Consider the following 27,345-nt stretch of genomic DNA (forward strand, 5'->3'; position numbering starts at 1 on the left):
TATTTGCAAAATAGATTGTGGGTTGTGAAGCACACTTAAGCTCATCCTTATCAGAAAATCAAATCAGTATCAGATGGAAATAAAGTAAAAAAAAAGGTGTACAACAGGACAAACCTAAGGAATTGCAGCTAAGATCGTGCTGTTCCTGGATGACACTAGTGTAATAGTGAGCGGTGTTAAGGTCTCTCTGTCTGCAAGAGCTGGTCAAGTTCTTACATTTATTGTTCAATGCCAACAGGCTGACCCTTAATGTGAAAAAAATACATTACATTCTATTTGGAAAAATGAAACATACTGAAGGTCTCCAACTGGTGCATGGTGGAAATGAGTAGGGAAGTGTACTATGGACAAAACTTCTAGGAATGCTAAGAGTATATGTTGATCAAGACAAACTGGAAAGACTACGTAACAGAACTCTCCCAGAAACTCAGTTCTGCATTTTATGCTCTGAGAGTCATTTCACAAGTATGTTTCTCTGGAGATACAAGAATGGCTCATTTGGCTACTTCCAATCCCTTGTAGCTTATGGAATAGTTTCTTGGAATAAAACTGATAGATGATTAAATGAATTTTTTTCATTTCCAAGAAGGGCTATTTGAACCTTGTCATATAGCTCCACAAGGGCCCACTGCAAGCCCATATTTAAGAAGTTGAGTATGCTTACATTACTCTCATCATACACACCAAATGTGTGATGATGACAAGAGATAATCTTGGAGTCCTGCAAACTACAGCAATTACCATGGCTATAATGTTAACAACCATGAGTCACTCCACACAGAGTGAGCAAAACCAACTCTTAGACAAAGACACATGAGCCACTTTTGTGACATTCTTTAAAATGCAATGCCAATAAACAAAGAGGCTGGAGAAAGAAGTGGCTTTTGCTGTACAGTTAAAAGCATTTGTTGTTGAGAAGTGTTTCTACAGTGGAAACAAATATGTTAGTTTACAGAAATACTAGGTTCTTGTTTATTTTTGAGCACTTTTCAATCTGTTAGTAGCTGTACCATCTATGCTCCATTTGTCTATGCACAAGAACGTTTCTGTTGCTGGCTTCCCGTTTTCTCTGTTTCAGCTGTACTGCAATTCACCTACTCAAAGAAGGTTTCTGTTGCAAGGTTATTTGAGATGGTTATAGTGCTGTATTTGTATGTTCATGTGTTTATACTTTCAGCAGTGTTGTATTATGCATTAATGTGTTTTCATTTTTTGGAAAATGTAATACAATGAAGTTTAATGTTCTAGTTATATCACTGGTCATATTTCTGGTGCATGCTCAAATCTCCTTGAAGGCTAGGAATATGCAGTTTTCTTTCTCAATTATATACCAAGCAATAAGACTAGTTAGTGTTAATGCACTGGACTCACTCTCAGTAGAAGTAGGGTTCGAACCCTACGTAGCTGTCCTAAGCTTCCCCCAGCTGCTAGATAAATGCTGGAATGGTTCTGCTGATAGGATCATGATAGTTATGATCTATCTTCACCTAGACCTATTCTATTCTGCACACATTTTTATATGTATATATTATTTCTGTAATGTGTCTGATATGTCTTATACTGTTATGCAGAATTGTCTAAGGATGAATAAATACATAGAAATAAAATAAACATTGTGTTTTGTATGTAACTGTACACTGACTTTGGTATATACCAGTGAGTGCTGCAATTCATGAGCACAGGTGACTTTTCCTATATTTCAAACATCCAATGGGTGCACTTTTGCACCATGCTAATCTCTGTGCCCTTCGATATATGGGTAGAACACGTACTTACGTGACACTGAATGGAAAAATGGTTCTGGACAGTAGGGCTGCTCACCAGTGTGACCACTCCATCCATTGTTACTATTTGTGACATTTGATGGCAACTCTGTCATGATAACATTGTTGTCATTGACAACTGACACTGGTGGCAGTGTTTTTCACCAAATCTGGCACTTAACATACACTGTTGATATTGAGGCACTTGAAAAGCCCAGCAGCTAAACCTTCTAAGAGCTGCATTGCCTCAAGCATTAGGCAACTATGACCTTGCCATGATCGAATGCACTCGTAATGTGCACCTTACCCATCCCACACTGAACACTCCTGCCAATGGGCAATACAAAGTCTGCCAAGGTCATAGTCTCATGACACACTGAACTATTCTATTTACTGAGCCAATAGGAGCTCTCTCTACAAAACAGCACCCAGCCATAATCCTGTTTCTCTTAAGTGTGCACTGGCAGTGTGATGGTACCACCACCACCACCACCACCACCACCACCACCACCACCACCACCACCACCACCACCACCACCAACTTACTTGGAAGACTCCTGGAGCAGTGTGGCAGCATTTCGAACCATTGGATTTTCTCGAGACGCTTTGAGCCAACCAGTTGCTGTATACAGTACAGGATTTGTGCCCTGTAAATGCTGCAAGACGAACTGGTTGTGTCCAGGAGCCTTGCGCAACAGCAGCTGGTGTTCTGAAACAAAAGGGCCCAAGTAAGGACAATTATGCTTTTGTTATACTGTACATAAAAATACAGTTAAAATGACTGAAGTTCTCATTAAAATCAAACAATGGAAAGAAGACATTTCTAGTCTCCGTAAAGATGACACGTTGAGCTGCAGACAGGCACAACACAAACACAGTTGCAAATTTAGCTTTTGGCCAAAGCTTTCTTCAGAAAAGAAAACACACACACACACATTCACACAAGCAAGCACACTTCACGAGCACAATCACGTTCTCCAGCAGCTCATACTGAAATGCAACTGCCACACTGAGCAGCAGGGAAGGGGAAGGGATGGCAGGGTACAGGTGGAGGGGGTGAAGGGGGGGGGGGGGGAGATAAGACCTCTGTCTGGTGGAGTGAGCAGGGGACATGAATTGGGAGGAGATGGTAGGACAGAATGGGTAGAAACTGTAGACTGATGGGTGTGGGGCAAGTAGGTTACCACTGGTTGAGGCCAGGATAATTTTGGGATCGAAGAATGTGTTGTCAAGATGACTCCCACTTTTACAGTTCAGAAAAGCTGGTGATGGAAGGGAGGCTCCAGATGGCTTTGGTTCTGAAGCAGCCTCTGAAATCTAGTATGCTATTTTCAGCTGCACGTTTGCCAAAATGTGTGGTCTATCATGCTTGTGGCCACAGTCAGGGTGTGGCTGTTCCTCTTGGTGAAGAGCTGGTTGTTAGCTGCACCAATATAAAGAGCTGTTTAATGATGGAAGCAGAGCTGGTATGTGGCTTCTGATGGAGTAGGACAAGTCTGTGACAGGACAGGGCTGGGTGGGTGGATTGGGCAGGCAGGTCTTGTACCTGGGTCTTCCACGGGGATATGATCCCTGTGGCAATATGTTGGCACTGGGAGTGGCAGAGGGGCTAGGACATTGTGGAGATGGGGTGGGCAACAGAACACCACTTTAGCAGGTGTGGGAAGGATCTTGGGTGGGCTGTCCCTCATTTCAGACCATGATGATACATTTCAACAGATACTTTCATTAATTGTTCGTTTATTGATCTAAGGATGCTTGATATTCTCTCTTAAAGCTTCAGTCTGCAAATATTCAAATCATAGCAAACTGAAGATGTGAGAAGATCAGTCTGGATTCTCGAAAAATGTAGGAACGTGCAAGAGAAGACTGACCCTAAGGCTTATATTAGAAGATATGTTGAGGAAGAGCTAACATGTGCTTATAGCATTTGTATACTTAGAGAAAGCTTTTGACAATGTTGACTAGAATACTCTTTTGAAATTCTGAAGGTAGCAAGGGTAAAACAGGGAGCAAAAGGCTATTTACAGCTTGTACAGAAATCAGTCAGCAGTTACAGGAGTCAAGGGACACAAAAGGGGAGCAGTGGTTGAGAAGGGGCTGTAGCCTATCCCTGGTGTTATTCAATCTTTACACTGAACAAGCAGTAATGGAAACCAAAGAAAAATTTGTAGTAGGAATTAAAGTTCAGGGAGACAAAATAAAGACTTTTAAGTTTGCCGATGACATTATAATTCTGTTAGAGACTGCAAAGGACTTGGAAGAGCAGTTGAATGGAATGGACAGTGTCTTTAAAGGAGTATATAAGATTAATATCAACAAAAGTAAAATGAGGATAATGGAATGTATTCAAATGAAACTAGGCATTGCTAAGGGAATTGGAAGAGGGAACAAGACACTTGTAGATGAGCTTTGCTATTTGGGCAGCAAAATAACTGACGATGGACAAAGCAGAGCGGACATAAAATGTAGACTTGAAATAGCAAAAAAAGCATTTCTGAAGAAGAGAAATTAATTAACATCGAATACAGATTTAGGTGTTAGAAGTCTTTTCTGAATGTATTTGTCTTAAGTGTAGCCATGTATGGAAGAGAAACATGGAAAGTAAACAGTTTAGAATAAAAGAGAATAGAAGATTTCAAAATGTGGTGGTACGGAAGAATGTTGAAGATTAAACTGGATCAATCACATAACTAATGAGGAGGTCCTGAACTGAACTCTGGAGACACGAAATTTAACAAAAAGAAGGGATCCATTGATGAGACACATTCTGAGACATTAAGAGATCACCAGTTTAGTATTGGAGGGATGTGTCGGGTGGGGATGGGGATGGGGGGTGGGACTGTAGAGGCAGACCAAGAAATGAATACAGTAAACAGATTCAGAAGGAACTAGGTTGGAGTACTTTTTGGAGAATTAGAAGGTCACACAGTCTAGAGTAGGATGGAAAGCTGGATAAAACCAGTCTTCGGACTGAAGACCTCAACAACATTCTGGTCCTATATGTCATAGCATTTTGGAAGAGACAGTGGAGGACATCAGACAAGGGTTTCTCAGATTTTCACGTAAGTCAGTTCGACAGGCATCTAGGCAACTTATATTCTGGCAACACTGCACCATTTGTTACATTATCATCTTTGTTTTCTGCTTATAAAGCGCAAATTTAGCAGCAACTGGTGCTAAACTACAAACCATGCCTAAAACAATTTCCTACAGTTGTGCTGCACTGTACTGGCATGAATGCCAGCTACCTGGAAAGATGTTCACTCTCAAATGAGGTAGCCTTTCATGTATATGGAAGAGGTAATTGACAAAATGTTCTGACTTGTGGCTGAAAACATCAACATGCTATCATGGAAAATGTTCATGATAGCCCTTAAGTGGACATCTGGTGTGGGCAAATATTGGATGATTCTTATTTGAGGAAAACACAGTGAATGGGCCAGTATATCTGGACACATAGGAGCAGTTTTTATACCCTCAGATACAAGACTTGCAACCCATCATCATCTTTCAAAAACATGGAGTTCTGCTGCACTGGTCAGCAGTTTTCACAAGGTCCTGGTTACAGGATTTCCCAATCGCTGGATGAGACATGGAGGACCCATCGCTTGGCCACAACATTCCCCCAACTTTACATGAAAGTGGTTGATAGTCCTATGTGAAGAGGTCTTATCACTGATGCAATTGTGGTAGTGACAGAAGACATATTACAGAGAAGAAGGCAAAAAATTTACGAGACTTATTACTCTTCAAGCAACAAACGATTCCGAAGTACAGGCGTACTGATACATTATTTGAGATGTTCTATTGTATCACGCATTTCCATTATAATATCTATTGTAATTTTTTCCTGGGGCTTTGTAATGTGAAAGCTTTGAAAGGGAAACCCTATATTATTGATCTTTTGCAAATGAAAGCTTATTTTGTTTCGAACAAAACAAGTTTCATCTATTCGTGATAGCCAGCAACAGTTGTTTTTATGTTTCCTATTCTTTTTGTCTTTTGGGTCCATTGGATGGATAAACATAATAAAGATTTCCAATTTATAATATGTTACAGTTACACATTACATTTCTTCTTGCCCACTGCACATGACCATGCTGCAGTGTGAACCTTTATTATGATTGTCTAGTGCCTACAAAAGAACCAGTCTATTTTCTGTCTTTCCCCTTGTATTTATTCTGAATAGTATGAGGTCTGCTTTTCAGAATTTGGCAAATTTTATTCAGTCATTTAATTCTGTGCACTCGAAAGCTTAATATCAATCAATCAATGTCCTTCATGATGACACAGTCATCAATGTAAACTAACATGTTTGATAGACATGTCGGTCAACATGTGAGTTAAAAAGAAAATAAACATTCAGTTGCAAAAGAAGGTTAATATTTTTTATCTACATGATAAACACAACTGAAGTAGTGACTAGAAAAGAATGGCTGCACATATTAATAGCTGAAGTCTAGTGATTTAACCAATGATTCATTCCATGAATCGTGTCTTCTGTGGAAACTCACCCTTTGATAGCCCACCATGAAGTGAAAAGCTGCTAACCAGCTTCACTCCCAACTTTCAAAACCAGCAATGGAGGAAAGTTTAATAATCTTAAAAATTCATTAAGTAATCTGTTAGGTTTTGAAGGGGTAATATAAGGTGTCCAATAAAGAATGGAAATTTTGAGCGTGCAACAACTTATAAATTTATTGGTGAAATTGAGTTATTGCAGTGTGTGCTACCTGTAATTATGTATGAAATGTGATATTTTTCAAATGCCCTTACAACACTACAGGCACACTATCATTTTATCGATGAAATTATCCCTAACATTTAACCATACTTGCACCTCTTCTGAAATTACATTCTCAATCTCAGCCTTTGGTTCTGAAAGTGATTGTGTTTTATTGTGTCACACACACACACACACACACACACACACACACACACACACACACACACACACACACACACACACTTGCAAGAAATCACAATTGCAATAAGTTTTCGTTATGTCAACCTTTTTTTCTGTCATGAAGTGCTCCATTACTAACTACAAGGAAAACAGGTGAAAATCATGCAACATTAAGCGCTGCCAATTTACTAGAATAGAAACAGCAGGCATTTCGGTGGATTCTACAAAAATGTAACAAAAATCTGACAGCAGACATAGATTACCTCTGTCTCCATAATGCGCCAGGAGTCTCTCCAGAAAGCCTTCATCGCTGGCTGCAGGGAAGACTGCCTCCTCATCCAGCAACCAGAGCAGGCCCCTGCGGTCTCCTGCATTGCGGAGGTCTGTCTGAGAGGACCGGACCATGGCACTCTGTGATGCTCTGTCCAGCAGAGACACCATGGGTGCTGGGGAGCCCGATTCCCCTTCATCCTCCAGTACACACTCTATGTGTTCCTGCACAGAGAATTAGTTACCTCGCAGAGTTCTTCAGAAATGGATAAACAATTTAGGAAAGAAAGTATTTAATGAGGTAAGTAACATTTATTAACAATATATGAATTTAAAGTCAACACACTGATGAAAATGTATTGAAAGCCTCATTTCTTTGTAGCAAACATGGAACTAAACTTATAACCTGACAAAGCAAACTGGGGATCCAGCTGTAGTAAGAACTAACATGGTCACACCAATAGGTGTAGCCAGAGTCCATTTAAAAGTAGTGTGTGTGCTACCTAGCTGTGAAAGCATGGAAATTCATCAAGAAAATGCTTTCACAGAAAGCTCAAATGGTTTACTGTTAATATCACTGAATTTATTGATGATAAGATGGAGAAAGGAATGACAGTGCCAACAGAAAATTTTGCGGCAAGAGGGACACAATGCACTCTAGTATCTGTGCCCCAAAGGAGGAGGGAAGTGTTCACAATAAATATCCCATTGGCAATGCTGATATATGCACTATTAGGCAGAAGTTCCTGCGTTTTTATAAACAATGCGAGTACATACAAACATCACTAAAGTTCACAGCTTTCACAACAAAGAAGTGGACTGCAAGACCAGACCAGCAAGGGAACTCTGACAGAAACTGTTGTGTCTTTAGGATTTGGTTTTAAAATGTGCTAGGGAAAATGTCATGTGTGAAAAAAATGAAATAAGTTTAAAAAAGGCATAAGAATAAGATTCTTCTGTGAAAATGAAGAACAACAAGTAAAGCAGTCAGTGGTTTTATCCAGACCAAATGTCAATTCATGCACATTATATGTGAATAGAAGTACCTGCATTGATTGTGTCCATGGAGTATTGTCACACAAAATAATCAGTCAGTATTTAATTGCTGTGATATGTAGATCATTTGTGTATAGTCACACAGCATGTTACTGGCAGCACTCCACCTTGTAAGAGTACTGAAGTGATTACTGTTTCTACCTACTGTCTCTATTTCTTAGGTGTAAACACAAAGAAGCTCCCAATCTTGTCACTCTTCAGTTCACTTTGCTGTGTAATAGTGAGCTAGGTAACAATGTGAGATTTCTTTTTTTAGGACTAAGATATGTTACAGTCTTATACATCTAAAATATAAAGACAAAAACAGCACAAATGATATATTACTATAGAATTATTTTGCTGCTTCCAGTTTTTTTCAAAGTTTTCAGAATGTGTGGTAAAATACAGTTACTTACTAACTTACTTATTTCTTACTTACTTCCATAAGTTATCTTACAGAAAAAGTCATATTCGACCTTGTAAATACAATAAAGGGTAAAATTTTAACAATTTTATCAACTGTTAATTTCAAGAAACCTAAGAAGACATGAACTTGACAACAAATGGTGAGTAATAACTAGCCACACATTACTGCTTCACAACAAGCAAATGAACTATTTATGTGTTTGTCTTAAGAAGTAATGGACAAATTTTCACAATGTAACTGACACTTATAGTGTCAGAATTTTTCTGAAAGTGTTCCAAACACACCAAAGTAAAAAATAAAAGCTTAATTTATGGAGTTTCAAAGCTAGAAAAGCAGGATTAAACATGACACACTCTTGAATAACCAGCCAACGATACTTTGAAAATCCCTGATATTATGGCTCCTTTTCTGCATAGTTGGTAAATGAATTTATTAGATGACCGACCAGTGCCATAGACAAATGGTTACCCTGTTGCCTTTGGTGCAGAAGGATCTGGGTTCCATACCCAGTGTACACCATTCCAGATGTCACTACATCAGCCTCATTAGGCCAAATGAGAAGCTGCTTGAGTAAAGAATCTGCAGCAGCACCAGGCTTCATCTCTCAGCGATAACAACTGGAGGGATTGGTGACACGTCTAAGGCATAATCTAGGAGTGATGTTTATGTTTCATTAGGTAGTCTCCAGCGGAATTTAAAAAAAAAATTAATTTTATTGTGCAGTGTACTTAAAAATCTTGTACATATTTGCAAATATGAGCACTTTTATGGGAAAGTATGTTGTAGCAATTTGTTTGTTAATTCATCAGATAAACAATTCGACAGTTACTATGGTGGTCGTGAAACAGGTACATGAAAGAACAGACTGTTTAAGGCTTGTGAGGTCTATCAGCTTATGAAGTAGTCACAAAGTTTTAATTTGATGTGTTATTAGAAAAGGAACATATTCTGAGAGGAGGATTAGCACAGAAACTGTTAGAAAACTTGTGCAGCCAAAATATGTTGTAGGAGTGACGTTGCTCATGCTTACAATGAATTAATAAGTTACTGAGAAACTATTCACTATTTCAATCTACATAAAATTATCAAACATTATTAAACAGACCTGAAAAGTTCACACAAGTGCAGCCGTTTGTAATCACTATAGACAGCCTGAATGTTGGCAGGGTACCATCCTGCCAGTCTTGAGATGTTAAATGCAAAGGAGACAGTTGATGTTTCACAGTTTAAATCAACAGTGGGGAACTCTGCATGAGTGCAGTCAATACAGGAGGGCAATCGCGAAGAGGGAATTCACTTACTAACCAAGAATGTCATCTACTGACTGCTAGGCCCAAGGATTACCTCAAGCAAAAATTTTTCTTATGGCTACAGATTACTGTGACAAAGGACAAATAGTGAACACTGCATACCATGTTGTTCCAACAGAAGACAGTTGGGTCTCATGCAAAATTCGAACAAAATGCACTATCTCTGGTCATTGTGCTACACATTAATTTTACATCAATCAATACCCTGACAACACTGCCCCCCCCCCCCCCCCCCCCTAAGTTTGGAGAATCCTATAGAATTGTCAATAGAGAGAGACAGTCCTTTGCAGTCACAGACTTGCTTGGGGAGATGAGTATTGCCCATGGTCTTGTGGTTCTTTCTCATTTATATGATTGCATGGGCAGAGAGCTATCCTCCATTGCTTTAAATTGTGCACCACTGGAAGTACATCCCTTGACAATGGTGAGAAATCTTTCCTCAAAATACCTGCAGTCTTTGATGATCATACCTAGTTCCACTCCTGTGTGCTTTTAAAAAAATCAGTATACTGGAAAAACTTTCAAATTCACACAATTAAACATATCACTGTGAGAGTGATTCAAAATTTTGCATATAATGCAGCTATTTTCTTTGTATCATATTAGTTATGATAGTCACTTTGATCCCACACGAAAAAAACCTCTCTCAGTTAAGAATATTGTCAGTGGCATTTTAATCTTGACATTCAGTTTTTCAGATAATATTTCATGAAAAATTTAAAGGCATTGTGTAACTACCTGGGCATATCGATCACGAGGAGCAACTAATGTGGTATGATGGAACAACAGTTGCAGTCTTTCTTGAAGGTAATTGTGGCACAAGTCTTCAAATGTCGCTCCACCCTGATGGCCACAAGATGCAGGGTTTTGAAAGCCTGGGCAGTCTACCAGTACTATGGATGACACCGTATGCGTTGAAGCTGATATTGACCTGAAATAAAAATTTTCTGCGATACTGCACATTCTTATAGAAATTAAATAAATTTATATAATTCATTGCCAAATTGCCACTATTCAGAACTTTAAACAGATAATATAATGCCAGCAGTGCACTGCTAGAAGGGTGGAATATCAGTACAGAAGATCCACTAAGCTGCTGCTGCTGCACACGACAAAAACTCTTCACCCAATGGGCCATGTGATGTGATTGATTTTGGCAGTTGGCTCAGCCCAGTCTAAAGCATATGCACTGCTACCATTTAAGTATTGCAAGAAGAATCACATTTCCAAAGTGCTAATAAACAACAGCAATGTAGAATAAACCAAGAACTGAATTGATGATTGTGAAATTTAAATGTAACCTTTCTTGTGTGATGGAAGAAGCTCATACTATCACCAACAAGGATCTATCAGTATTCCCATTGTAAATGATGAAATTATACTTCCCCTCATATTTTGTCTATGACTGCTTGTATTAAAATGACCTCCATCCTTGCTACCTTCCCTGTTTTCCTTTCCCTGTTGCTTCATAACCTGGGTTGTGAGTAACTAAATCCACTTTCCCTTCTTCCCTTTCTTTCCCCTCTCTCCTCCCTGATGAAGGAACATTTATTCCGAAAGCTAGGAGCTTAAATTTTCGGTTGTTTTTTGTGTTTCTATCGGCTGTACTGAGCTGAGGTAAGTACTAGCCAGCCCCACTATCTCTTTGTTAGTAATTGACTTATATCTAATTCTGATGTGGAAGACTCTCTCAAAACTGTATTACTATTGCATCTGATAGTGTGATAATTTAATGACACCTTCCAAATCATACATGTTCAGTTGCTTACTTGCCAAAAGTTAATTGTCTTTGAGAATAAAAAATGTCCTCCAGTATTAAATATTTGACAATTATGGTAAAAAGGAAACACTGAGTAGTAACATTATGAGGCAACGTAAACAATACGCAAAGTAGTAACATTCTACACAAGATAAAGCTGAGAAAATGTGGCTCAAGGACAGAGAATTTAAAAACTCTAGCAGTATGTCTACTACTAAAATTTATTACTACTGTTATGTTTTAACCAATATCAGCATAATGATTAGCAATATTTCTTACACATGGATATTCTGCAACTCTTGCTGAAATTTAGAACACTTGCTTAAATGCTTGAAGTGCCGTCTCAGTAGGCAAATACTCAAAGGTTAGGCAAAGTTTTCAGATTGGAAACTGCAATACACACAATTTAAATACGTATATTCTTATTTTGCTTTACACATGAAGATTGTTCATATATGAGATATGCTCATTCTAAATTTGTGCAATTTTCTGCCATTTGTAAGAGAAAATGGATGAAGAGTGACATTAAATATTAACGTATTGGCAGGTTGTGGTCATGGAAAGAAGATAGGCCGAGTTGTTCACTTCACATAATAGTGTCACATTTATATAGATTGACCAAACCACAGAACTACATGCCAAATGATTTAATTTGGTATAATATAAGATTTCTTTCTTACTTTATCAGAATTTATTTTAGTAGGCACCATCTCATTTGATGTGATGCCTTTCAACTTAACTGGTCCCATGATCATCATCAATGTTATCTATGTACGTCACTACAGGGGCTCTTATTTAAAATCATAATGAAAATGGGGACTAGTATTCCATTGCTGGCAAAGCTGTAAAAAATAAATAAATAATAAAAAAATAACCAAGGGTTTGAAACCTGCCCTTCCTGAATCTAGTGGTAAAACAACTGAACCCTCTGACTTGGTTAAATACTGAGAAATTTCTTTCACCTGTCAATATTTTTTGTAATCTTTGCTCTGCATCTCCATATTTTTCATATCCTTCACAAAATGGTATGAACAGCTCATTAAGTTAGTATCTAGATCCAAGAGGAAGCAACAAGAAAACTATATTCTCTTCTCACCTATTTACAAGTGCCGCAACAGCATTGAAGACTTCTCCGTACAGCCCCGTTACGAGACCTTCAAGAGCTTCAATGCCTGTCACATCCCTCTCGGTGGGTGATGGTGTACGGAAAGGCTGCCGTGGTGTGGGTGGAGTCCCCTGACCAAACAGCAGTCGTCCCAGCTCCTCCGCTGAGGTTCCCAGCAGCCTAGCAGCGTGTTGTGCCGCTCGTGGGTTTCCAAACTGCCAGCGACCACCATTACCACCTTCATCAAAGAAAATATTTATACTTATACAATACCTGTATTTTTAAATAGACCTTAATGCAAATTAATCCATCAGATGTGGAAACTACATACCTTTAACTGCACCTGCTACTCCCAAGTGATATATGGCAGCAAGAACTGACCATATAATTTTGGCTTCAGCGTCTGTGATACCGAGTGTTTTCATTGCTGTACATACACGAATAAACTCCTGCATTGCTCGTTGCTTATCTTCATGCTGCAACAATAGATTATTTCTTTCTTAATCTCTTTTTGATGGAATTACCGGAGAAATGTATTCCACACTTAATGTCTTCATGGCAGGTGGCATGTTTTACAACTATTTAACTTCTAAATACAGTAAAAAGGTGTTATAGTAATGATTTAGTACCTTATGTAGTGGGGTCATGAACAAATTATGTTCAGAGAGACTAGAATCAAGATACAATTCCTTCCGTAAAGGACCTTCCACTCCAGCCAACATGCGGTAGAAAATATGAAATGTTGGTTCTCCTTCTGGTCGATGAACTACACGTCTTCTCTCTGCCAGTAACACCTAAAGAACATACGTTATATCAGGTTAAGATACAACTGTGTCTCAACTGTACATGTATAATATTAAAAATATATATATGAAGAATTATTCAAAGAAAGCAGTTTAATATTTACAGCACAGAATTCAATGATTTTAATACTGGTTCCAGTTAATATGAATAGTATGATATCAAGTTTTTACAATAACAACAAAAATAAAATTTTAAGGAAATAAAAGTACCACAGCAAAATTTGAGTAAATACAAAATTATGAAGGTCTTTATCAGCATCTTACACTGCTAGCAGCTCTAACTTCTTACTGGGACACTAGTAATGATGTGATACTTCTGACTTATTTTGTCAGATAATTTTTGGACTGTACCTGTATTGAAGCAGATGCTATCTGTCCTGATTGGTCAAAATCCAAGCTGAAAATCTGTGTAAACCGTGTAGCATTGGCGTTCATTACAGTCCTTGCATTTCCAAATGCTTCCATTACTGATGATATGGCACTCAACTTTTCAACTGTAGCCACCTAAAAAGAAACATCTCAAAATACAATTTCCTCTTAATTGACAGTACACAAAATCCACAAACACTGTCAACAAACTCGAGAGCAATCTACTGCAGAAGTGGGAGGTGACAGTTTCTCACACATGTAGACTCACTTTTCCCAGGTGATGCTAAATGAGCTACAACAATAGTTGTCCAAACAATCAACATTTTTTTCCCTTCTGGTCACAACACACATGGAAAGTATACCATGTGTTGTACGTTAATTAAATAATAAATACTGCAGAAACATATGACTGTAATGGATATATTACGAAATAAAACAATGTAGCAGTTTAGTGGCAGCTGTTTAGAACTTTCAAAAACAACTACTATGCTATGAAGATGTGAACAGCAACTACAGATATTTTGCCAGTACCTTCATGTTTGGGAAGCATAGGAAAGATAACGTGTCAAACTACATACCACACACAATTCGAAGAATCAGTGAAAAGGGGCAAGAGCAGAGGGTGTTTGGGAGCCAATATATACAATTCAGTATCAATTTTCCAAGATCTCAATGTCTGACTAGACTCTAATCTTTATTAAACTCTTTATGGAAAAGGGACAATGATTAAGGTTTAATACCTCGTAACCACTGAAGCCATTGCAAGTGGAGCTGAAGCACTGATTGTGTAAGAATGGAGGTGGAAATTTATCACATCCTATTCACTATTTCGCTTGGCTAGATAAACTTATTGTATCAAGACACTGTGTCTCAATGTGGTGTATATGTAGTATGAGAGCTGCTCAAAAAATTTTGTAACTTTTGCGTCAATGGTTTGAGCAAAATGCAATTGGCATCCCTGAACATGTCTGTGTTTAATGAGTAACTGCTGGGACTTACATTGTTGTGTGTTTGTTTAGTGCTGTATTGAGTAGAACGTTATGTCGCACAGTCTGCAAATTTCAAGATGGCAGAGAAGAGCAATGCACCTGAACTAAATTTTACATCAAATGCAAGAAAACCTTCACAGAGACACACAAAATGATGCTGGAAGCCTATAGTGGTGAGTGCTTAAGCTGTACTCTGTGTTACAAATGGTTTACATGATTTAAAAATAAATGGGCAGAAGTTAAGGATGACCCTAGTTCAGGATGCCCTTCGATGCCTACTAACAATGCTCATATCAGGAACGTTAATGAAATTGTGCTTGCAAATTGAAGACTGCCTGCCTGTCGTAGAAGACTAACATTTCAGTTGGATAAAGTCATGAAATCCTGACACAGCATCTTGAAATGCATTGTGTTGTTGCGAAGTTAGTCTCACAAGTTGAAACCAGAATGGCCTTCGGCTGTGAAGAGCTTTTGGATTGTGCAAATGAGCATGAGATTTTTCTTAAGAGAAACGAGAAAGGGAGTCACTGTGCTGCCTTATCCTCCAAACATAGCCCCTGCGGACCGCTTCCAGAAGTGGAAATGGCATTGGGAGTGGTGTATCAATTGTTGAGGAGAATATTTTGAAGGAGACCATGTGTGGTAAATAAAAGGTAATTGTAAAAAAACTTTCGTGGTCAAAGTTCTGGAAATTTTTGAACAGAACTCAGGATTTCATGACTTCATCCAGCTGAAATGTTAGTCTTCTACGACAGGCAGGCAGTCTTCAATTTGCAAGCACAATTTCATTAATGTTCCTGACATGAGCACTGTCAGTAGGCGTTGAAGGGCATCCTGAACGAGGGTCATCCTTAACTTCTGCCCGTTTATTTTTAAATCATGTAAACCATTTGTAACACAGAGTACAGCTTAAGCACTCACCACTATAGGCTACCAGCATCATTTTGTGTGTGTCTGAAGGTTTTCTTGCATTTGATGTAAAATTTAGTGCAGGTGCATTGCTCTTCTAACTCTGCCATCTTGAAATTTGCAAACTGTGCAACATAACGTTCTACCCAATACAGCACTGAACAATAACTAACAGACACACAACAAACTAACAGACCTCATATATCTGAAAAACATGTCAGTTTCAGAAATTATTTCATTTTTTAACACTAACATTTAATTCTGCGAATTTTCCGTAAGAATAATCAATCCATTTCAGGTGAAAAACTTATGTTTAATTTGGTAATTTCAGCTTATTGTACTACGATATATGATGCAAACATAATAAATGCTTTAGTATCAATATTTCATCAAGATTTTAAATTATTTATTATAAAAATTCACTACAGTTGACATAATATGCAAAATTTGGTCATTTTAGTCTCTCAGATGAATGTTACCATTAGTGCAATCTTTCACCTGTTAACAACTAAGAGAATACTCATATAGGCAAGTTCCCTTTTCATACTTACTTTATTGACAGTCCCTGCAGCCAGGGCGAGGTAGTGAAGTATGTGTCGGAAACTTGTCGTCTTTCCAGAGCCACTACGACCCAAAAGGACAATGGACTGGTCGCGACGAGATGCCAGCATGCTCCTGTATGCTGACTGTGCGAGGGAGTAAATGTGTGGAGGCATGTCTTCCGACTTACAGCCACGGAACATTTGTACAACCTGTAAAATATCGTTCCAAATCGTTAAATAGTATGCTAAGAGGTCCAATAAATTCATCTGGTTTGTTACTTATCTCATGATTTAAAACAAATCAATGTTTTGGCCACCACTGCAACGGACATTCACTAGAGCACCACGTTATAACATACCTAGATGAAGAAGTCCAGTTACAGTAGTGACCAAACTGTTATGTTTGTTTTTAAAATATTGTACTATCAAATAATCCAGGAGGAAGTTCTGGACAATGACCCCAACCACACAAACCAACATTTGTCATATACTAACAGTGTTACGTGTGACAGAAGATGAAGGTAATCCAAATTAATGCAATCTTAATTACATTATTCCCATACTCAACCAGACAGATGCCAATTTCAATATCTCTTTATCACTGTGTTGTTATACTAAATGTGTTATATATTCACAAAAGACATTCATTTATTTGGTGAAAAGTGTGAACACCATCTCCAGAAGTCAACTGATAATGTAGCAACCTACAGTTACCATCTCAACCGCACTGGCATTAAAGCTCCGCAGGAAGCGAGGCATCATCACATGTTATTTAACCCGCATGTGCTGGTACACAGTGGTTAAGCTCAGCCACCAGAACGTGGCACTTTCACAAAATGCTGAGAGCTGTGCATCAAGAGTAGCATGTACATCCACCGTCTAGTGTCACCATGTGGAAATGTCCAACACTTCTCCATTTAACCACAAAGTGGAGTGGCTTCTTCCCCATTCTGTAATGTTTCACATGCTAGCTAACTTTATTCTGCTCGTGGATCGCTGTCCATCTTGCTGGCAAAGTACAAGGATGATGCATTGAATGAGTGTATGGTTTCTGAATTAAAGTGATTTTAGTGTTACTGACTTTCTCAATTCCGTATGTTACTACTCAAGTTGTGAGAAGTAAGATTTGCTTTCCACATTTTCCATGCGGAATCGTGGCATTATCGACAAACTCATTTTTGCAAAGCAATCTACAAAGTCTACTACAGCAGTACCTGGAAAACCAGTGTCACTTAGAGATGCAGCAACAAGAATGCACACCTATGTTGGACTAGAGTTGGCAGGCACGTTAATGTGGCCTCACGCTTTGACAGTCTACCCACCTCCATCCCCACCTACATTGCTGCAGACAAAGAAAACACCTACGGTCACGCTCTATGGCCTTCAAGGTAATAGACACAGATTACATTAAAGCTCTCTTTCTGCACAGATCCCACATTTGTGTCACTTGTTAGGAAAGTTAGCTCTCCTCTGGGATCCAGCACCTCTGTTGTTTGACGGAATGTGTTATTTGCTTAATTCTTATTACAGAATGCATACTAATGCGATTTTTTCAGGTTGGAGTTGGACCAGTGCAGAAAGCATCCCCATCAGTCTTACCACACTTGGGCTGCAGAATGACAGGGGTTAAGTTGAAAGTGTCATTTCATTACCACTACATCACAGGAATCTTATGCAGAGGTACAATAGACAGCAATTTTCTCTTCTGCTAGTTTACTGAGGGAGTAACATGTAAAGCAGTGTTCTAGGCAGTAACAGTTCCGTTACTGAAGGAAAATTTGTTTGGGATGGATTATTTCCAGGCTTTTGGATTTACAGTCTAATATTTCATTCATTTAGTGTTGGATCCTATACCCTCTAAACAGTTGGATGATATATGCAAATAATACTCTGCCTTTTTTCCCCCCTGGCTCAGAAAACTACTAAATATGTACCGCATGTTAGTCTAAAATTATGATGTGACTCCATTTTTCTTGTGCCAAACCTGTCCCACTCACACTTTATGCCAAAGTGAAGGAAAAGTTAGATATACTGACAGCTTTAAATGTCATTGAACCCATTTTATATAGTCAATGGACTACAATATTGGCCTTTATGATGAAGCCAACTGGCAAACTCCGTCTTTGTGGTGACTTTAAGGTGACAGTTAATTAGAAATCTGGTTGATACGTACTCCATTTCTTGCCTAGAGAAACGGAAGCTGGAATTGGTGGGTGGAAAACATTTTTCAAAATTTTATGAAGAATCATGTAAACTACTACTTATGAATATACCATACGGCCTCTATAGGTACAATAGACAAGCTTTTGGCATTATAAGTGTTACTTGGAACAGCTTACGGAATGTTTTTCTTCTTCGATGGCACTGTCATTACCAGTCGCAACCTTCATCTTTTGTTTCAGACCCTGCGTGATGTGGGTCGTAGGTGCAATTTCGAAAGTTACATTTCTTCCACCCTCTACATAACACTTGGGAAATGTTATTTCTCATAGGGGGATTCAGATGATGAGAGTCACATGGCAGCTATTGCAGCCCTCCTGCACCCTCCAAATGTAAAAAAGCTTCAATAATTCTTACGCACAGCTGTTTATTGCTACATGTTACTTCTGCAGGCAGCTCGATTTTCCAGGACCATCCAACAGCCGTGTCATCCTCAATGACGATGCGGATAGGAGGTGGTGGTGGTTGTTGGGATGTTTAAGGGGGACTAAACAGCTAAGGTCATCAGTCCTCCATTCCAAAAACAGGCGAAACAAAATTTACGGAACAGGTAAAACCCCTAAGGAGGGAGGAGACGCCCCTCCCCCCAGTCACTGAAAGAACACCAATGTGGCAGCGAACACTAGAGACAAGAAGAGTACAGACGAACACCGGACGGAAAGAAACGGAAGAAAAGAAGAGGGCCGGAGGCTGGTTGACTGACCATGGGAACAAAAATTGAGAAAGAGTCAACCATCCGAATACACACATTAAAATCTGCAACCAATGAGAGACTCGAGGACAAGATACACAGAAAGGGAAAGGGGCAGGTCCCCCCTAAATGGAACCATAAAAAGGACTACCACAGATAAAATTTAAAACGTCGTCAGCCATGGAGGCATCGTCGCATAAAACCAAAGGCAACGTGCCCGGGAGACTCCAACAAAATGTGGGCGACTGTCAACCGGGACCCACACTGACACAGGGGGGGATCCTCCTGACGCAAAAGATGTCCGTGCGTCAGGTAGGTATGGCCGATGCGGAGCCGACACAGGATGATAGAGTCCCTGCGAGAAGCCCAGGGAGGACCGTCACACATTGGTCATCTTCTTAACAGCCCGCAGTTTATTCGGCGAAGTCAGGCTACGCCACTCGTCATGCCACATCCGAAGCACCTTACGGTGCAACGCCAACTGCACATCACGAGCCGGGAGGCCGATCCCCAAAGTGGGGGCGTCGATCGCCCCTTTGGCCAGCCTGTCGACACATTCATTCCCCGGGATGCCAACGTGACCTGGCATCCAAACAAAGACCACTGAACGACCAGAGCAGGTAATGGCAAAAACAGACCTCTGAATAAAGGATACCAGAGGAGAAGAGGTATAGCAGCGGTCGATAGCCTGGAGGCTGCTCAGGGAGTCACTGCAGATGACGATGGACGTTCCTGAGCAGGAACGCATATGCTCAAGAGCGCGCACTATGGCCACCAGCTCTGCAGTAAAAATACTGCAGCCAGCCGGCAAGGAGAGTTGTTCAACATGGGCAGCGTGAGCAAAAGCGTAGGCAGTACGACCATCCACCAGGGAACCATCAGTGTAGACAGGCTCACAGCCTGAAAATGAGGCGAGGAGCGCAAGAAAACGGCGACGGAGGGCCACATGCGGAACCGAGTCCTTGGGTACCCGTGCCAAGTCCAGGCGGCATACACCAGGGAGGTGTGGGTGCACGGACCCGAAAGGGTGGCAGAAGAGGGAACGACCCCAGTTCCGACAGCAGGGGCTGGACGCGGACAGCAATGGAAAGCCCAGACCTAGGTCGCCGGTCAGGGAGAGGGAGGACCCTGGCAGGGAAAAGCAGGCGATGATTAGGATGGCCCGGTGAGCAATGCACGTGGACAGCATAGTCGGCGAGCAGTCGGTGGTGGCGAATCCGCAGCGGGGGAACCCCGGCCTCCACCAGTAGACTATCCACGGGGCTCGTACGAATAGCGCCAGTTGCAAGCCAAACCCCACAGTGGTGTATGGGGTCCAACAACGTCAACACTGAGGGCGATGCAGACCCATAGGCCAGGCTCCCATAATCAAGCCTGGACTGCACAAGGGCTCTGTACAATCACAACAGCGTGCTGCGATCTGCACCCCAAGACGCATGGCTCAGGCAGCGGAGGGCGTTGAGGTGCCGCCAGCACTTTTGCTTCAGCTCAGTAATATGAGGAACCCATGTGAGCCGGGCATCAAAGACGAGTCCTAAGAAGCGGCTAGTGTCCACCACTTCAAGTAGGTGACCGTCGAGGTAAAGTTCCGGATGAGGGTGGACCGTCCGACGCCTGCAGAAGTGCATAACTCGAGTCTTGGCCGCAGAGAACTGAAATCCATGAGTCAGAGCCCATGATGCCGCCTTGCGAACGGCTGCTTGCAGCCTGCGTTCGGCGACTCCCGTAGTCGTTGAGCTAAATGAGATGCAGAAGTAGTCGGCATACAAAGAAGGAGACACCGATGACCCCACGGCTGCAGCTAGACCATTAATGGCCACTAGAAATAAGGAAACGCTCAACACCGAGCCCTGCGGGATCTCATTTTCCTGTATATAAGATTAACTAGAGGCGGCACCAACTTGCACCCGGAAAGAGCGGCGCAATAAAAAGTTTTGAAGAAAAGCTGGGAGCTGACCACGAAGACCCCACTCACGCAACGTAACAAGGATGTGATGCCTCCATGTTGTGTCATATGCCTTCCGCAGATCAAAAAATACAGCAACGAGATGTTGACGGCGAGAAAAGGTCGTACGGATAGCAGATTCCAGCCGCACCAAATTGTCCGCAGCAGACCGGCCCTGACGGAAGCCACCCTGGGATGGAGCGAGGAGACCGCGCGACTCAAGGACCCAACACAAACGCTGCCCCACCATATGATCGAGCAATTTGCACAAAACGTTGGTGAGGGTAATGGGACGATAGCCGTCCACCGCCAGAGGGTCCGCACCGGGCTTCAAGATGGGGAAGATAACACCCTCTCGCCATTGCGACGGGAACACGCCCTCGTTCCAAATGCGGTTAAAGATGGTGAGGATGTGTCTATGGCAGTCCTTGGAGAGATGCTTCAGCATCTGCGCGTGGATGCAGTCCGGTCCTGGTGCTGTATCAGGGCAATCGGCGAGGGCAGCGAGGAATTCCCTCTCGTTGAAAGGAGCATTGTATTTTTCAGAACGACGTGTGTGGAATGATAACGGCGTCCGCTCGGCGTGCTCCTTTAGAGAGCGAAAGGCAGGAGGGTAAGTTGCAGTCACAGAGCTCATAGCAAAGTGCGCGGCAAGGTGGTCAGCAATGGCGGCAGCGTCCGTGCAGACAGCGCCGTCCAGGGAGATTCCAGGGGCACCCATAGGGATCTGGTATCCACAAATCAGCCGGATGCGGGACCACACGAGCGACGGGGAGACACGGGAGCCCAAGGATGCGGATAGGAGGGGCGTGTGGTCAGCACACCACTCTCCCGGTCGTTATGATGGTTTTCTTTGACCGGAGCTGCTACTATTCGGTCGAGTAGCTCCTCAATTGGCATCACAAGGCTGAGTGCACCCCGAAAAATTGCAACAGTGCATGGTGGACCAGACGGTCACCCATCCAAGCGCCGACCACAACCAACAGCGCTTAACTTTGGTGATATGACGGGTACCGGTGTATCCACTGCGGCAAGGCCGTTGCTGAAAGATGGTTTGGGTTCTTTCCCATTCTTAGCCACCTACTAGCCAGGGGTCCAGCTTACGACTGGTATGGATGCATTGCAGTGTGGCGTGGGGTCTGTGTTGTCTCAATATTGTGCTGATGGTTCTGAACAGACCACTGTTTTTGTACCACTTAATGCTGCACAGAAGAATTATTTTCAAATAGAAAAGGAGGTTCCTGCAGTTACTTATGCTATCAAGAAGTTTCATGTGTTTCTCTACTGTGTTAATTTTTTTTGGTTACCAGTTACAAGCCATCAGAGGCTCTCTCTAACCCCACAGCACATGTCAGACAAGGTGGTCCATTGACTGCAACATTGGGGCCTGTTACTTAGAAGGCATAATTATAAGATTCATTCCTGCCCTATGGCTCAGCATTCAAACATAGATGCTCTTTCATGTTTGCTGGTGGACCTGACCCTGATCTGGATCAAGATGAAGTACTTTGTTTTTACTTGATGAGGAAGCTCATCAGACAGAGGATGAATTCCCTATTACAAGATCTTGCATCAATCAAGCTGTCACTGTCACCCCTGTTATCCGTCAAGTGTGGCCGTGCACAGACAGGTATTTTTTGTTACAACAAAGACTCATGTCTGTCAATGCTGTTATTTTGTTGTCAACAGAATATACTGTTCCACCAGTGGTCATCCGAGCCACACTCCATCATGACATTCTTTACCTTCCGAATCAAAATCGCTTGTCTTATGCATAGTTTGCTTCGCATCATGTCTACTGGTTCAAATGGCTCTGAGCACTATGGGACTCAACTGCTGTGGTCATCAGTCTCCTAGAACTTAGAACTACTTAAACCTAACTAACCTAAGGACATCACACACACCCATGCCCGAGGCAGGATTCGAACCTGCGACCGTAGCAGTCGCGCGGTTCCGGACTGCGCGCCTAGATCCGCGAGACCACTGCGACGGCCATGTCTACTGTCCTGGAATCTATCATAAGAATGAACATTTACACAATGATTGTTCTAAATGTGCAGGACAGCAGATATCTCCCTGGCAATGTTATTCACTGTGAACTGGGCCTTCACAGCTGTTGGAGTGTGTCCATGTCAACTCACTGGGCCCTTCTTTGATGCTTAACAGATGGTGGTCATAAACGTCTACTTTTGATTCCCAAAGTAGTGAACTGCCACTATGGCAAACGCAAAAGTGCCTCAGTCTGTTTCCATCAAATGTCTGCCCCACACCCTGGAAACTGACGTGAGTCCTCAATTCATCCTTTGCTTAGCCCAAAAATGGTGTCTGTTTTTAACAAGTCTAAAAACATTCCGAAACGCGTCCACATACCAGAAAATGTTGTTGCAATTCACCAGAAAATCCTTCAGAGTCCTACCAAATCAACCCAACACCTGTCACATGAGATAGGCATATCACATCAATCATTCAGACGAATATTCTGCCTGGACCTCCACATGCATCCCTACTGAGTGATTGTTGTTCATTCATTGAAACTAGTAGATGCTCCTCAGCATCTCCAGTTTTGTGAGTGGCTGTTCACTGGGTTAACAATGAATAATTGGAGGCCCCGTCTCTGTCTCCTCCACTCACACCTATGAGTTCATCCAGCATTCCTGCTGCCAGTCCCCTTTTCTCACCTCAGTCCTCGACAATGCTTTCACATGGCGGTACCACATGGGCAGCAGGAACCAATACTAGGAAAGCGTTCCTGCACACATGAGCCCCATGTGAGCTCCATCGATCTGCTGTTGCCATCAGTGGAACCTGCAGCCAGGGTCCCACTCATGAGCATCTGCCCATGCTTGGTCCATCATTGTCCATGGTCACTTTCAGTCCTTCTCTCCACTTCAAGCTGAAAGATTGCTTTGGCAGCATAGGGAGCAACCACAGACAATGGCAAAGAGGACACGGACATTACCTTCCTGATCAATAAGCGATGCCCCAAATTACAGGGGAGCGATGTTGGGGTGGCATCAGATTGTACGCACCCTGACAAAAGGAGAGAACTGTGGTAATCTGCAGTTACCACCTCATTTGCACCAGCACATTGCCATACCTCAAACCTCAGCAGGATGCAAGATGCTGGCCCATCACGTATTATTTAATCTGCCCATGCTAAGCTCGGTCACCAGGTGGCAGTACTTTCAGGCAGCACTGGCAGCTGCGCATCAAGAGCGGTGCTTGCGTCAACCTTTCAGTCCAACTACACGGAAACGTCCAATGCTTTTCTATTTAACCCCAGAGCAGAGGGGCTTGTGTCTCATACTGTAATATTCCATGCACCAGCTAATTTCATTCTGCTTACCGATCACTGTTTAGCACAGATTAGGCAATGTGTGTGGATGACTTATTGGATGTGTATACGATTTCTGCATTAAATTGTTTTTATTGTTACTGACTTTCTCAACAGTGTGTGTCACTATAGACAAACACTGATAAACTTCAACTTGGTAAACTAATAATTCATAAGTTAGGCGATTTACTCTAATGACCAGGAGGAATAGTGTTTACTGTGAGTACTCCAACAGCATTTAATAGAAATAAACTATTCTTCTGAAATGGCTTCATGAAAAATTATGTAATGACTTACCTTTTCAGAGTAGATAGCAAGTGGTGCCATGGGATTGATGACAACCATTGCAGGACCAGCATAGGTGTGAATGAGGTTACTGGCATATCTCTGACGTAATGTGTGAAGCACACTCGATTCGTTGAGGTAGCGGAGGTGAGCCAAGTCCTCAGCTCTGTCAAACTGAGGAGGGTTTGCCTGCAAAATTGAGAGACAGGGCGTCTATACTATAACTGCAAATGAAACAGGTAGCTTTCCATTAAGTCTTACAAAATTATTCACAAAACAGCATTATTGAATCAGATTTATGTGTCACCACACATATACGAACAACCTTGTGCTCTTACTACGAATGTTAATCATAAACTTCACCATAAGTGCCATAAATATGAACAATAAGTGCAGGCTCTAAGAATTTAGTAAGAATCTCCTTGTTGGGAAGGGATAGCACATATCAAAAAATTTTAATGAAATGTACCACATGACGAGGGGGAAGGAGGAGATGTGGAAGGGTTGAAAGTAGTAAGTGTCATAAGTAGCAGACAACTCCAATTTCTTCTTTAGACTGTATCTTTAATGTTCACTGTTGCAAACATTTTCATTGGTAGAAGAAGGGTAGTTGTCTTGCTCTTGCCGGCTATTGATTTAGGCAGTGTTGAATGGATACGCACCTTTTTAACACTGCCTCAATGGGCTGGAGAAATACTGCCACTCTTCTTCCACCAATGAGGTTGGGTTGGAGGAAGAGACCAAACTGAAAGGTCATCGGTCACATCAGATTAGGGAAGGACGGGGAAGGAAGTCGGCCGTGCCCTTTCAAAGAAACCAGCCCGGCATTTGCCGGGAGTGATTTAGGGAAATTGTGGAAAACCTAAAACAGGATGGCCAGACGTGGGCTTCCACCAATGAAACAGTTTGCAACAATGAGCATTAAAAATATAGTGTTAAGACAAAACTGCAGAAACTACTTTTAGGTTCCCTTATCTCTCAGACACGGAATTAATAACATGGAGTGGAAACTACCTGTAGTTTCGTAGATGTGACTCATGTGTCTCGTTACTTGAAGTGCACTTTACTTTCCTCTACAGTTTCTTCATTTTTGTTATTCATACGTCTGCTTGTTACTTAAACAGAGATGAGGAAAGGCAACCACTAACCTAAGATGACTGATGGGCAGTGCACAGGCACACTTATGAGCATAACAAAGAGGAAAAATCTATGAAGAGCAATGTCTGCCTCTCCTCCTATTTGTTTGTTTTTCTCATCATCCTTAAATTTCCAGTGTTGATAGCTTACGATCAAGTGAATAAATAGTAGCAATGAAGTGTTACTGGAAAATCAAGCATACAACTGAAAATTCACATTTCAAGAACATTACCTTAAAATAGGTGGAAGGAATCAACCTTTTGTAACTTTTTGTTTGAAGTAATGTGTAGGAGGTGGTGTGCTTTATTTGGAAAGCATTATGGTGACTTGGCCTTCAAAACAATCAGTTTCCCAATGATCTTGTTTCTCCAGTTCAAACTCATTTCCATTCATCTCCAATGTATGTGTGATTGATATTGTGTGTCAAATGGATAGGAAAAAAAGCCAGTTTAGATTAACATGGAAAGAAGAGGGAAGCACTGCAGGCACTGATATATATTTACAGACATCCATCCAACATTGGTGGTCAACAGCTTTCCCCAGAAACCAGTCCATTGAATAAAAGCTAAATGGAGCTTGGTCTGTTCAGACAATGCCAACGATTCACTAGACAGCTATACAACGAACACCAGACTTCAAAAGTGCACCATCCCTTCAGTGAAGTGGAAGAGCAAGTGCACACAGGTGACTGAGCTATGGCTAACGTCCCCAGAAAAAAGGATGCCTGATGGCACAAGAAATTTCTTGTGAACATATGTGCAGGGGGAGAGACGAGAATTGAAAACTGTGAAAAAAGTGACACTGACCAGCAGAATGATTGCCCACTTTTATTGCAGTCTGTCCAGAATTTGTAAAAGAAGTAATTTCATTTATGTTTTGCTTGTTCTGGCCTACGTACTCCATGGCATATTTCGCCTGTACTGATTGCTCTTACCATGCACAAAGTATTATTATGTCTGGTTGTGCATCTTACATTGTCAGCAATGTAACAAGTGATTGTCACGTTTTAGGCCACTGATGTAGCATACACAAAATGGTGAACAAAAAGAGAATGAAGAAATTAGCAATATTCCATCAATTATGCAAGGTACGACTTTTATTTTGTCCTTAAAGATGCTAATAAAGAACCAATCCTGTTTATGAAAACATTTGAAGAATCTATCATTTCTGACCACATCATTCTATGATAGCATAATTTAAAAACTTAGTACATGGATACTTATAAGATACTGCATCCAATGTGTTGTGTGAGAAAATATGATATACTCTACGCACAAAGGTAGAGTCATTGCACTCTTAAGGCACTGACAAACATTATTCTTATCTGCAAGAAATGTAATGGAGGAGGAGTCAAAAAGAAAGTTTTATCCTACAGCTGTGTTACCCTTCTAGTAATTCAATATGGGATGTAATGCCTTTCAGACTGAGAGTATGGGCATTGCAGCAGTGTAAGACCTCTTAGGAATGGCGATATCGGAAATACATAGCATCAATGGATGATTCAAGAAACTATTAGATGAAGTTTGCAACATTTGTGAATTTT

General features: G+C 41.3%; 1 protein-coding gene across 2 annotated transcripts in view; it reads right to left on the minus strand.

The window, feature by feature from the left end:
• The window catches only part of LOC126284715 (unconventional myosin-XVIIIa), a 1,203,577-nt gene that overhangs the window by 164,394 nt on the left and 1,011,838 nt on the right, over nt 1–27,345 (minus strand). For both annotated transcript variants that reach the window (XM_049983847.1, XM_049983846.1), the window contains 9 exons: nt 24,678–24,854; nt 16,200–16,400; nt 13,733–13,885; nt 13,208–13,372; nt 12,910–13,054; nt 12,570–12,816; nt 10,453–10,645; nt 6,936–7,167; nt 2,310–2,472 (listed from right to left, as the gene is read on the minus strand). In XM_049983847.1, coding sequence (XP_049839804.1) covers nt 2,310–2,472; nt 6,936–7,167; nt 10,453–10,645; nt 12,570–12,816; nt 12,910–13,054; nt 13,208–13,372; nt 13,733–13,885; nt 16,200–16,400; nt 24,678–24,854 — 1,676 coding nt within the window. The remainder of the gene's footprint in view (nt 1–2,309; nt 2,473–6,935; nt 7,168–10,452; nt 10,646–12,569; nt 12,817–12,909; nt 13,055–13,207; nt 13,373–13,732; nt 13,886–16,199; nt 16,401–24,677; nt 24,855–27,345) is intronic.

This window comes from Schistocerca gregaria, chromosome 8 (assembly GCF_023897955.1).
Source record: "Schistocerca gregaria isolate iqSchGreg1 chromosome 8, iqSchGreg1.2, whole genome shotgun sequence".
NCBI classification, from domain to species: Eukaryota; Metazoa; Arthropoda; class Insecta; order Orthoptera; family Acrididae; genus Schistocerca; species Schistocerca gregaria.